At 15.7% G+C, this 12720-nt stretch overlaps 3 protein-coding genes across 3 annotated transcripts; 2 read left to right on the forward strand and 1 right to left on the reverse strand.

Moving 5' to 3' along the window:
• Window positions 1-3723: 3723 nt before the first annotated feature.
• Window positions 3724-4269, forward strand: PF3D7_0532100 (early transcribed membrane protein 5; the record flags this gene model as incomplete). The annotated part of the gene is made up of 1 exon (XM_001351833.1): window positions 3724-4269. One exon carries the CDS (start codon window positions 3724-3726, stop codon window positions 4267-4269), a length of 546 nt encoding a protein of 181 aa, XP_001351869.1.
• Window positions 4270-6161: 1892 nt separating this feature from the next.
• PF3D7_0532200 (Plasmodium exported protein (PHISTc), unknown function) lies at window positions 6162-7026 on the reverse strand (the record flags this gene model as incomplete). The annotated part of the gene is made up of 2 exons (XM_001351834.1): window positions 6162-6782; window positions 6967-7026. The coding sequence occupies 2 exons, from the start codon at window positions 7024-7026 to the stop codon at window positions 6162-6164; spliced, it is 681 nt and encodes a 226-aa protein (XP_001351870.1).
• Window positions 7027-10777: 3751 nt separating this feature from the next.
• PF3D7_0532300 (Plasmodium exported protein (PHISTb), unknown function) lies at window positions 10778-12440 on the forward strand (the record flags this gene model as incomplete). The annotated part of the gene is made up of 2 exons (XM_001351835.1): window positions 10778-10978; window positions 11112-12440. The coding sequence occupies 2 exons, from the start codon at window positions 10778-10780 to the stop codon at window positions 12438-12440; spliced, it is 1530 nt and encodes a 509-aa protein (XP_001351871.1).
• Between the last annotated feature and the right edge of the window lie 280 nt (window positions 12441-12720).

The following is a 12720-nucleotide window of genomic DNA, read 5'->3' on the forward strand; positions in this document are numbered from 1 at the left end:
ATAATTTTACTAATTTTATTTTTAATATATTACAATAAAATATATTGTGTAATTTAATTTCTGCATATTTATATATATAATTTATGTATTATATTATATATTAAATACTTCTTTTAATTTAGAAATATTAAAATCAATATTTTTTTAATAAATCAATATTTATACTATAATATAATAATATTGACAAATTTATAAACTTTTATTAAAAATATTAATTAAAATGTAATATGAATATAAACATGAATAAGTAATTTGCTCCAATCCACCCCTCCCAAAAAAAATTTTCCTTTTTTCAAAAAAAAAAATTGTAATATTATATTTTTATATATAATATTATATTTCACAATAAATGAAAAGCAAGTGACTACATAATATTTTTTTAAGGAACCGCTATAAAACTAATATAATAATAAAATATATTATAATAAAAATTTACTTTGTACACATATTAAATTCAATGTTTTGCGTAAGGCAAAATTTATATTATAATTATATAAAAATATATAATAATTATGAATATCGCGATATTATATATTTTTATACGTTCTTATCTTTTTTATTATAAAAATAATTTTTTTATAAAGATTAAATTGTATAAAAATGTAAAATTTAAGTAAAAAGAAATATAACTTCCCATTCTCTTATTTTTAATTCTTTTGAATATGTATAATGTATAAAATAATTTGCTTCATTTTAATATATAACAATAATATGTACCCATATTTTTAATAATCCTTGTACTATATAAATATTTATGTATATTTCCATTTCTATGTATTTTAAAACTCTTTAAATCATAAGAAATTTTAAGGTCTCTTAAAAATTGCAAAATGAAATTAATATAAAATAAATAGTTCTTAAATTGTTTTATATAAAAACATATGAAAAATTTTTATTAAGTACTTTAACAAATTTTAATGTCATTTTTAATAAAGAAGTTTTATAATTAAAATGGATTCATCATAATAATAAAATTATATATATATTTATATATATGTTATTTTTAATATTTTATAATTTTCTTTTAAAAGAAAAGATTGTTATTATTATGTGATAACAATATATATTAAATAAATTATAATTTATACATTTATATATATAATACACCGTGATACGTAACATGGAATAGTAAAATAAAATTTAAATGTAATTTTTTTGTATTATAATATTTTAATAGCGAAATATTGTATATATATATATATATATATATTATAATTATATACATTATAATTGGTTATATTCAGGTATATATATTATATAAATTTATGTGTGCAGGAAAATGATATAATATATAATTTATTATATAAAAATGTAAACAAGAAATTTTTAAAGAATGAAGTTCATTTATTTATTTTGTTTTTTAAATATATAAAGTAATATATTGTATTTAAGGAACTAATAAGATATTTGAAAAAATGGTATAGACAAAAATATATATATATATATATATATATATATATATATAATAAATGTGTATTTTTTATGTTATAACTTTATATGGGAAAACAATTGTATATAATGAATGATCATTATAATATCTAGCAATATAAATATTAATAAAAAGAAATTAAAATATAAATTCAATTTTTAAAATAAGATAAACAAAAACCTATACCTATTTTTTTTTTTTTTTCTTGGTCAATAATTTGAGAAAAACAGAAAAATTATATTAAAATTTAAGAGAACATTTCCAATATATTTAATTTCCAAAGAATATTTATAAAAATAAAAAAAAATCTATATAATATACAACTATCATATACATAAATATTTAAATATATTCAAAATACATTACATCTAGGTTGAAGGAAAATTTGTGAAAATAAATAAAATATATGTCTTTAAATTTAATAAGTCTATTTTTCATTCTTGTATGAACCATATATAAATATATATATATATATATATATATATATATATATATTATAGACATAAGGAATTTTATTAATATATATATATATATATATATATATATATTAAAAATACGGAACCTATTGGATTAAAATTAAATTTTACATTCTAGAATTACCATTATGCTCTTAAAATTTCTAAACGTCCTTGATAATATATTTATTTATTTATGTCATTCTTTGCTTTGGTAACCAATTAAATAAAAATATTACAAACATATTTATATTTCAAAAAAAATCCTTCCCCTTTATGTATTAAATATAAAAACAAAATATATATAATTTTCATATTTTCTTTATAAAAAATAATTTATTAATTTAAAGGATTAAAAAAAAATTATAAAAATAAAATATACTGAACAGTATATACTCTTGTATAATAATAATATTATTTCAATATTATATTAGGATTTTTAAAAATTTGGAATTATCATATATATTTTATAATATATTTTATATATAATAATATAAATATTATAACAATATTTTGCATGCATTATAATATTTTTAATAAAAGCCATATAAATATTATTTATAATAAAAATACTTTTTATTATTTTTTTATACCAAAAAAAAAAAAAAAAAAAAAATTAATATAAATATTAATAAAAAATTATATTTTTTTAACAATATTAAATATATTATAAGGTAGTTTTCTTTTTTTTTTTCTTTTTTTTAAAATAATACTAAATATTACATATATATATATATATATATTTATTTAAAATAAATATAAGAAAATATATTTATATACAATATATAAATATATATAATAATATTATTTTTATATAAAAAAAAAAAAACCTTACTCAGGATTTAAATTTTGTTCAATTTTTTTTATATTCTATATATTATATTACTTTAAAGCAATTTTTTTTTCTTGGCTTCAAAAAAAAATTTATTTTTTTTTATATATTAATGGTTCCTCATAAAAAAAATATAAAAAATATACATATATATGGTGTGTCGTTACGGTTTTATTAATATTGCATGCACACTATATAATAATTGAATCCTTAAAAGAGCATAATAATTTAAATTTAATATTAATACTATATAAAAGCACAAAATGAACTTACAAGTAATTATATGTGAATTCCCTATAAAAATAAATTTATATAATTATATATATTATATATTTATATATAATTATATATATATAATATTATAAAAAAACCCAAGTAACATATAAATATACTATATACATATGATTTATATATAAATGTACAATATATATATCTGATATAAAATATTTAATAATATATATATATCATATAAAATTATATAAAATATACAAGGTATTAATAAGGTTTTATAAAATATAATAGTAAAAAAAATGTATATATTATATAATAATTTCATATGAAAAAGAAAAACATATATAATATGTTATTATATATATATATATATATATATATATATATAGCAAATTTATAATTATATATTTACTTATTTAAAATATAATATACCTGATAATAATAATAATAATAAAAAAAATTAAAACATTAAATTTTTCCTTTTTTAATTTGATAAATAAAAATAAAATATTAGTATATATAACTACTAAAAAAAAAAAAATATTATATATATATATATATATATATATACAATATATATAATATATATTATATTATGTAAAATAAATTTTAAAATAAAAATTTTTTTTTTATAAAATTTTTAACTTATCGTTATATATATAAAAAAAAAATTATTTAAAAAAAATTAATATAAAAAGCTTCTTAATTATAAAATAATTCTTATTTTATTTTAATTTAATTTATTTTAATTTTTCTTAATTTAATTATAATTCAAAATGAGATTCTCCAAAGTATTTTCTTTTTTCGCCTTTTTCATTGCCCTTAAATATTTTAACAGATGCCTTGGTGATCAATTAGATATGGGTTCCGTACACAATAACAATTCCGTTGTAGGAAACTCATCATCACATTCACCATCATCATCATCATCTTCACCATCTTCTTCTTCTTCTTCATCATCATCATCACCATCTGCATCTTCATCTTCATCCTCATCATCCCCAGCTTCCTCATCTTCAAGCCCATCAAGCACATCAGATGACAGCAAAAATGCATCCTTAGATAAAATCGATGAAGAACTCCAAAAGAAAAAGAAAAACGAAAAATTACTTTTAATATCCTCTATTGCCACAGGTTTAGCCGTTTTAGTAGGTGGAATAATAGGTACTGCTTTATACGCAAGCAGAAAATCATCAAAAGCCTGCAAAAATAACGTTGACGATTTAGATTCAGATGTTGAAGAAGCCGATGTTACCGAGGAATCAGCTGTTGAAACCAAGAAAGACGAAGTCAAAACCGAAGAACCCAAAAAAGAACAATAAATAATTAAATATATTTATAACAGGAAAATATTTATGTGCAATAAGTTACATTTAAGCCAATTAGATTAATTTCTTTTTCATATATTAATATTTTCTATTATTAATTTTTTTTTTTTTTAATATATATATTTATTTGATTATATATAGTATATATTATATATATGTATGAAAATTAAAATAATTAAAAAGCGTTCGTACAATACATATTTGTCTTAATATATATATTTATATATATATATACATTTAGTTTTTCTAAAGAAACCGAGGACGAAGAAAAAGGACGATCAAGAATTATATATACCATAAACATATATATATATATATATATATATATATATATGTATATATGTATAAACATTCATTTTGTTTTTATTTATGTAAGTCCGCTATATATATATATATGTTTATATATATATATATTATGTGTATAACACATAGATAACATAAAATGAAAATATGCATAAAATTAATTTCCTCTTTTTATTTATTTAATTTTTTTGCATTTAAAAAATTTTTTTTTTTCCTTTTTCTTTTTTTATTAATTTGATATAAAAAATATATTGAAATTATATATTATTTTGTATTTACTGAAAAAGAAAAAAGAAACATTTTTATATATAATGTTGCATGTCAAATTTGTATATGGTGAGTAAGAAAAATTTTTGTACATGTGTATTCATTATTTTTTTTTTTTTTTTTTTTCTTTAATAATAAAAAAGAAACAATTACATAATATTAAAAGAAAGCAAAAGAACTTTTTTATGTCTTTTTAAGTAAATGAAAATTTTGTGTTCTGAGAATATATTAAATTTTTAATATTATACAATAAGAAGAAAATACGAAAAGAAAAAATTTTAAATTATTGAAATATGCAAAAAAAAATTATTATATAATATGTAATTATAAAAAACTTATTATTTTGTAAATTTAGGCAATATTTAAAGACATCCTAAATTTCTTATAATATTCTTTTTAGTAACACTCCGTAAAAAAAAAAAAATAAAACAACAAATACGTTATGTAGCTTAAAAGAGAAAATTAATATATATATATATATATAATATGTGTATATATTTATATAGTTTATTATTATTATTATTATTATTAATCTTATTATTATTGTATTTTTTTTTTCTTTTCATTATATATTTTCCATAAATTACAATTCATCTTTAATATAAATTATTATATGAATGTAGTGATGTTTTTATATTTAAAACTATTAAGTGCAAGGAAGGAAAAATTTTAAAAAAAGAAAATATAGAAATTATATAAGGATATACTTCATATATACAATAAAATTTGCATATATATATATATTTAAGGATTTATAATATAATCTTTCCTTTAAAAAAAAAAACAAAAAAGAAAAAATTCTTTAATATCTTTATAAATTATCTGACCTTTAAAAAAAAAAAAAAAAAAAAAAAAAAAAAGCATACATATATCATATATATTTTATGTATTATTGAAAAAAGTAAAAGGTGAGAATTGTAAACATTATTAATACAAATATAAACAATAAAATAATTATTGAATTTAAAAAAAGTAAATACGAATAAAATAAGGAAAACAAAAAAAAAAAATATATATATATATATATATATAATAAATGAAATAATTATAAATATGAACAAACACACTATTATTTATTAAAATTTAAACAAGAAAATTTTTATAAAACAAATAATTGAAAATACAACAAATTTAATTTTTTTTGAAAGTTTATGAAATATAAATATATGTATATATAGTATAATGTAAAATATTATATATATATATATATATATATATATATATATATATATTTGCTATTTTCATATTTTATTTTTCATTTATTATATTTATGGCCATTTTTTTAATTTTGTTTTATTAATATATATATATATATATTAATACCTTTGTAACCTTTCCTTCAAAATAAGCATCAAATCATTTTTCTTTTTTGGCATAAATTCATCCCATAACTTTATCTTATTATCCATGAATGTAACAAATTCTTGGGTTGGACATGGGTCGGGCTGAGATTCTAAAAATTTATCAAAATTGCCTTTATCATCATTATCCATTTTTGTTAAATTGGATTGAAGGATATTATTACATTCCCAAAAATATTTGGATCTATAATTTTCGGATATTTTATTTTCTTTTGCAAATGTAATTGTAAATTCCCAAATTTCATCTACCATACGAAGAAATTTTTTCCTTTGATAATCATGTAATTTGTAATATGTATCATACATAACATTTTTACTTACAGTTTTATCAAAGGTACACATAATATTTCGTATTTCATCAGGAGTATATTCCTTGGCAGCTCTTCTTAAATTATGAGGTTTAATTCCTTGTTCTGTACAATTTAATGTCCTACATGAATGTGCTTTCATTTTGTTTTTTTTCTCATGGTTAGAAAAAGTGTTTCTAAAACCTTCAATTACATTAGATAACATTCTATTATGTATTTTATGTATTTCATATTGACAACCGCTCTTTTTTTTATGTATCATCACCGTCTATTAAGAAAAAAAAAAAAAAATATATATATATATATATATATATATATGCATTCTTATCTTTAGCTCAAATACATATATTTTAAAATTAATTTAAATTTGTATATTAATACACATAGCAATAAAAAAAAAAAAAAAAACAAAAAAAACATGACTATTTTCAATCCTTTTTTTCAGATCTTACAAATAATAACACACATATGAGGGAAAAAAAATTGCCCTTTAAAAATGTACAGATTATCATATTGTTACATATCCGTGTCTTCAAGTTTAATTATTTATTTATTATTTTTTTTTTTTTTTGTTCTTCAGTTTTAATATGATTATTTTTTCATTTTAAAAGAAATCAAAATAATAAAAAAAAAAAAAAAAAAAAACGTGTTAATAATATAATAATATATGCTTAACAAAATAACAAATAGAAATAACAAAAAAATGAATGTCTACATATATATAATCTTTTTAAATAAAAGAAAAATAACCGAAACAGAAAATTGTCAATTCAAAAAAAAAAAGAAAAATACTTTTATTTTTTAATTTTTCATACATATATTACCTAATACAAAAATGTATTCTTAAATTAATATGAATTTATAAATAAAGAATAATAATTATATTACAATGTATTAAACTACAACAAACAAAAAACAAAAAGAAAAAAAAAAAAAAAAACAATAAAATAAAATAAAATAAAAATATGTTAATGTATATTATATATATATATATTTTTTTTAAATAAATAATATCTTATTTATTTCCTGTAAAACATATAAATAAATAAAAAAAAAAAAAAATTAAATTAAAAAAATAAATATAATGAAAAAAATAAAAAAATAATAATAAAATAAATAAACAAAATAATATTATTAATCAACAATATGTTTTATAATGTATCATAAAAATAACACACGTATTTTTTTTTATTTATATAATATTGCATATATTTCATTATTTTTAAAATTGTATATTTTGCATAGAAAAATTGAATATATAATTTTAATTATAAAAATATTTTAAAGTATATTAACATAAACATTATTAAAATACACAGTTATTATAAATATAATATAAATATAATTAAAAATTATATGTTATTTATTTATTCTCTTGAAATTAAAGAAATTATATTAAAATACACTTAAATATTATATCTTACATAAAAATAAATTAGCGTATTTTTTTTTTAATGCATTTTTCTCCTTTTCTTTTATTATATATCCGAATTTTTAATAATAAAATTATAAAATTAATCATATGAAAGAAAAATTATTAAAAAAAATAAGATTTATAACAATGACAAGATTTATATAATATATATATATATATATATATATTTTTAATTTTTATAAATAAAAGCTATTATGATTATATCAATTTTTTAATTTTATATTATTTTCGTAAAAATTATGCAATACCCTACAAATAAAATACCATTTTTTTTACTTTTTGTTTTTAATATATTATATAATTTTTAGACATATAATAATTAATTTTTTTAAATTACCTCTTTATTATAAAATAAAAGATATTACTTTATTCAAATATCTATCAAAGTAAAACAGAGAAAATAAAAATAAAATTAAATATTAATTATTAAAAGGATTAATTTTTTTTTTTTCCCCCCTTTTTAATGTGCATTTAAAAAAACATTTTGAAGTAAACATTATATATAATGAAAGAATTTCAATACAACAATATATATAACAATTCTATATGTTATGTATATATATGTTTTTTTTAATAAATATTATAATAATTGTACTATATATACAGTTATTATGAAGATGTTACAAAATATGATATTAATTTATCTCTTATAAAAAGCCTCGAGATTAATGATTAATATATAGTGATTATAAAGAAAGGGAAAAAAAAAAAAAAAAAAATTTAATAATATTAAAAATATTATTATTATACTTTAGATTGTACTGTGAAAAAAAAAAAAAAATATATATATATATATATATATATATATATATTTAATTATATATTATTTTATATATAATACTAAGACATTTTTCAAATGCATTCTTTTTAAAATACATTTCATCCATATTTTTACGTTCATAACAAATATTATACTTTTGTATTTTTCAAATTTCATTATTCTTTATTGATTACATATTCTCTTTTTTTTTTTTTTTTTTTTTTTAACATTCTGTGTATTATAATTTTTATATTTTTATATTTTTTTATTATATTATTATATTATATATATATACAATACATACATACATATGTATGTATGTAAATTGTATATAATATTATTATTTCTTTAAATATAAATTAAAAAAAAAAAAAATTATAATAACAATTTTTTATTAGTTTAAGCAATTTATTTTAAAATACTTCTTAATATAATATATATATATATATATATATATATACATTCTAATTAATTTTTTATTTATATTTATTTATTTATTTATTTATTTTTTTTTTATGTATAATATCATTTTCTAATTAAATATAAAAGGTAAAAAAAAAAAAAAATTTATATAAAAATAATATATGATTTATTTTTATGAATATATATTTATTTTCCTAATAATATATTTCCCCCCTTCTTTTAATACAATATGATCATATATTAGTAATAATTAAATATATAAATATAATATAAAAAAATTTTCTTTTATATATTTTATTATAAAAAATATTTTGTACATGTGCCTTAATTAATTTATTAATTAGTTATTAATATTATTTTCTTAAGAATTAATATTATCATATGATATGTACCTATTTTAACTTTTTTAATACACTTTTATTTATATTTTATTTATTTATTTATTTATTTATTTTTTTGTTGTAAAATAAAATAAATACACTCAAAATAAAATTTTATTTTTTAAATTAGGAAAAAATCACAGTTTATTTCTTAATTATAAATAATAAATAAAAATTAAAGGACATTTGTAAATTTACAAATATATATATATATATATATATATATATCTTATGATTCTTAATTAAATTTAAAAAAAAATAATAATAAAAGGAGAAGTCTCTAAAAAGATATATTTTATACATAAAGGGAAAAAAAATGTAATAAAAAAATTTTGTTCTATACGTGGTATATATTAAAATAATATATTAAAAAAAAAAAAATTCTGAATTCGCCCTGCAAAATATATATATATATATATATATATTTTCTTTAATTTTGTAATAGAAAAAAAATAGAATGCATACATAAGTGAAAAAAGGAGAAACATGAAAAATAATAGGAATATTAAGTGTATTTAATTATTATTATTGTTCAATTATTTTATATACTATATATAAATATATATTTTTTTTAAGTTATGAAATAAAATTTAATAAGTTTTTTGTATATGTTTATTTTATATTTTTTCTTTTTAGATTATTGTAAAATATGAAAATATATAATTATATCAATTAAAAATTTTCTTATTTCGTTGTTATATATAGTAATATTTAAATAAAACAATATATTTATATCATTACATAAATGTAATATTTTTATTATAACTCTAATTTTTTTTTTTTCTGTAGGAAAGATATAAATCCTATTGTATTATTATTATTATTATTATTATTTTATATATATATTTTTTTTTATTTATATGTAAACTTTATCAAAATCCGTTTCAAAGATTAATCTAATTAAAAAAAAAAAAATAATTAAAATTAAATTCATAGAAAAAGATATATCTAGAAAAATATCGTGTATATATTAATCTTGAAATAATTTATTATATTTTAGTTTCTGTTTTGTGCATTATTATTATTATTATTTTTTTATTTTAAAAGTATTATTTATTATTTTTTTTTATATATATATTTTTTTTTTGAGAATAAGTATTATTCTATATATATATATATATAATATACATATATATATAATATATATATATGCATATTATATATATTATTATTTAAAATATTTGCTAATTTTATATTCGAAAACATTATTTTTTTTTAAGAATACTTTATAAAATTTATATATATATATATATAATTAATTAATAATGAGAATCTTTAATGGATCAATTTATATTTCTCCTAGAGGAAATATGGATAATAATGATGTAAATGCTAAAGGTTGTAGAATATACTCTTTTGAAGAAGAACAGACAAAAAAGGAAAAAAGGACTAACTTATTATTAAATTCATTATTTTCTAGGAAAGCTATGATACCTTTACTTGGAATTTTATATGTGATTTTATTGGTAAGTTTTTATTTTAGAAAAAATATGTTGATATATTTAATATATTAATGTAGTAATATTTTTATATATGTATAATAATAATATACACATATATATATATATATATATATATATATATAATTTTATTATTTAGAATGTACTTGTTTCTAATAACAATGACAATAGGGCAGTTCCATTTAGCAATATCTGTTCAAGAAACTTATGCGAAAAAAAACCACTAAATGTTGACATGAAATACGTAAAATCAAAATGTTGTGATTCTATAAGTGAATCAAATATGGTTGATCGATTAAAGGTACAAATGCTTTTGAAGAACGCTTTTGAAACTGAAGATGGAAATGTATTTGAACAGAACCATGATGTATTTAAGGATTTATTAAGTGATGACATGTGGACAAGATTCCATTTAAATTTACATGATAAATGTGATATTAAGAATGGAAAACACGAAATGGATAATATTATGAATAAAGAACTATTTAAATTATGTGAACTTGATGACAATAGAGAAAAAATGATGAATTTTTGGAAAGAAACTTTTGAAAATGAAAAAAAGAAATACAATCAAATCATTTATGACTTATATATGTATCTTGAATTCCTAAGAAGAAAAAATAAAGTACCACATGAGTATGCAGGCAAGCAATGGGATGATTGTATAAAAAAAGTAAAGGAAACTGAAGACAATGCTAAAGTTTTATTAGAAGATATATTTAATTTTTGGCTTGAAAACGAACATTTAGACAAGAACGAATTTATAACCTTAATATCTGCATGCAGATTATTATGGAGAAAATTAGCTGATGATATGACAAAAGCTTGTAAAGTTTATATGGGTAAACCTTTTAAGGATGTATATAATGAAAAAAAAAAAATAGTAAATAGAGGTATAGATTTATCAAACGTTAATTATGATGATCATTTTAAAAATGGAAAATTTTTAAAAAACTATTCTACGCATGAAAATACCTACCCAACTTTGAAAACATTGTTAGAAAAATATGCTATAACCGATGATTATTCACCACCAGATGTATTTGGTAAATCATACCCTCCTTTAGTTGAAGAAATGTCAACTTTTCAAAGTAGTTCAATAGAAACCAACGACGAAGAAAACGAAAGTATTGATAATAATGAAGAAAATATGTCTGACAGACCAAACAGTTTATCTCATGATAAGGATCAACACCTCGATGAAACACATAATGAACAATATGGATTATACGTAAAAGAAATGGAATCTAAAGTTGAAAAATTAGCTGAAAATCAAGTTGAAAAGGAATTTCAAGAGGTAAATGAAAGATTTAGTGAGGTTGCAAAACGATTTAAATTAACCGAGAAAACTGTCAACTTTTATGAGCTAGGTAATGATTCACAAGACGATTCTGATGAGCAAGAAGATGAAAATGGTGAAGATAATGACGATGAAGAACATAATGATGAAGTCTCTAACAATCAATAAATAGGGTCATTCAAAAAAAAAAAAAATAATAATACAAATTCTTTTAAAACTTTAATAAATTAATAATTTATATATATATATATATATATATATATATAACCAATAAAAATAGTCTAATGTATGTGTAAAAATTTTTTATAATTATTTATTTTATTTTATTTTGTATTATTTTATTTTATTTTGTATTATTTTATTTTATTTATTTATTTTTTTTTTTTTCTGTGAATTCTTACCGTTATATGTTATTTACGTTTATATATATATATATATATATAACTTC

The sequence above is a fragment of the Plasmodium falciparum genome (genome assembly GCF_000002765.6).
Source record: "Plasmodium falciparum 3D7 genome assembly, chromosome: 5".
In the NCBI taxonomy this organism is placed as follows: domain Eukaryota; phylum Apicomplexa; class Aconoidasida; order Haemosporida; family Plasmodiidae; genus Plasmodium; species Plasmodium falciparum.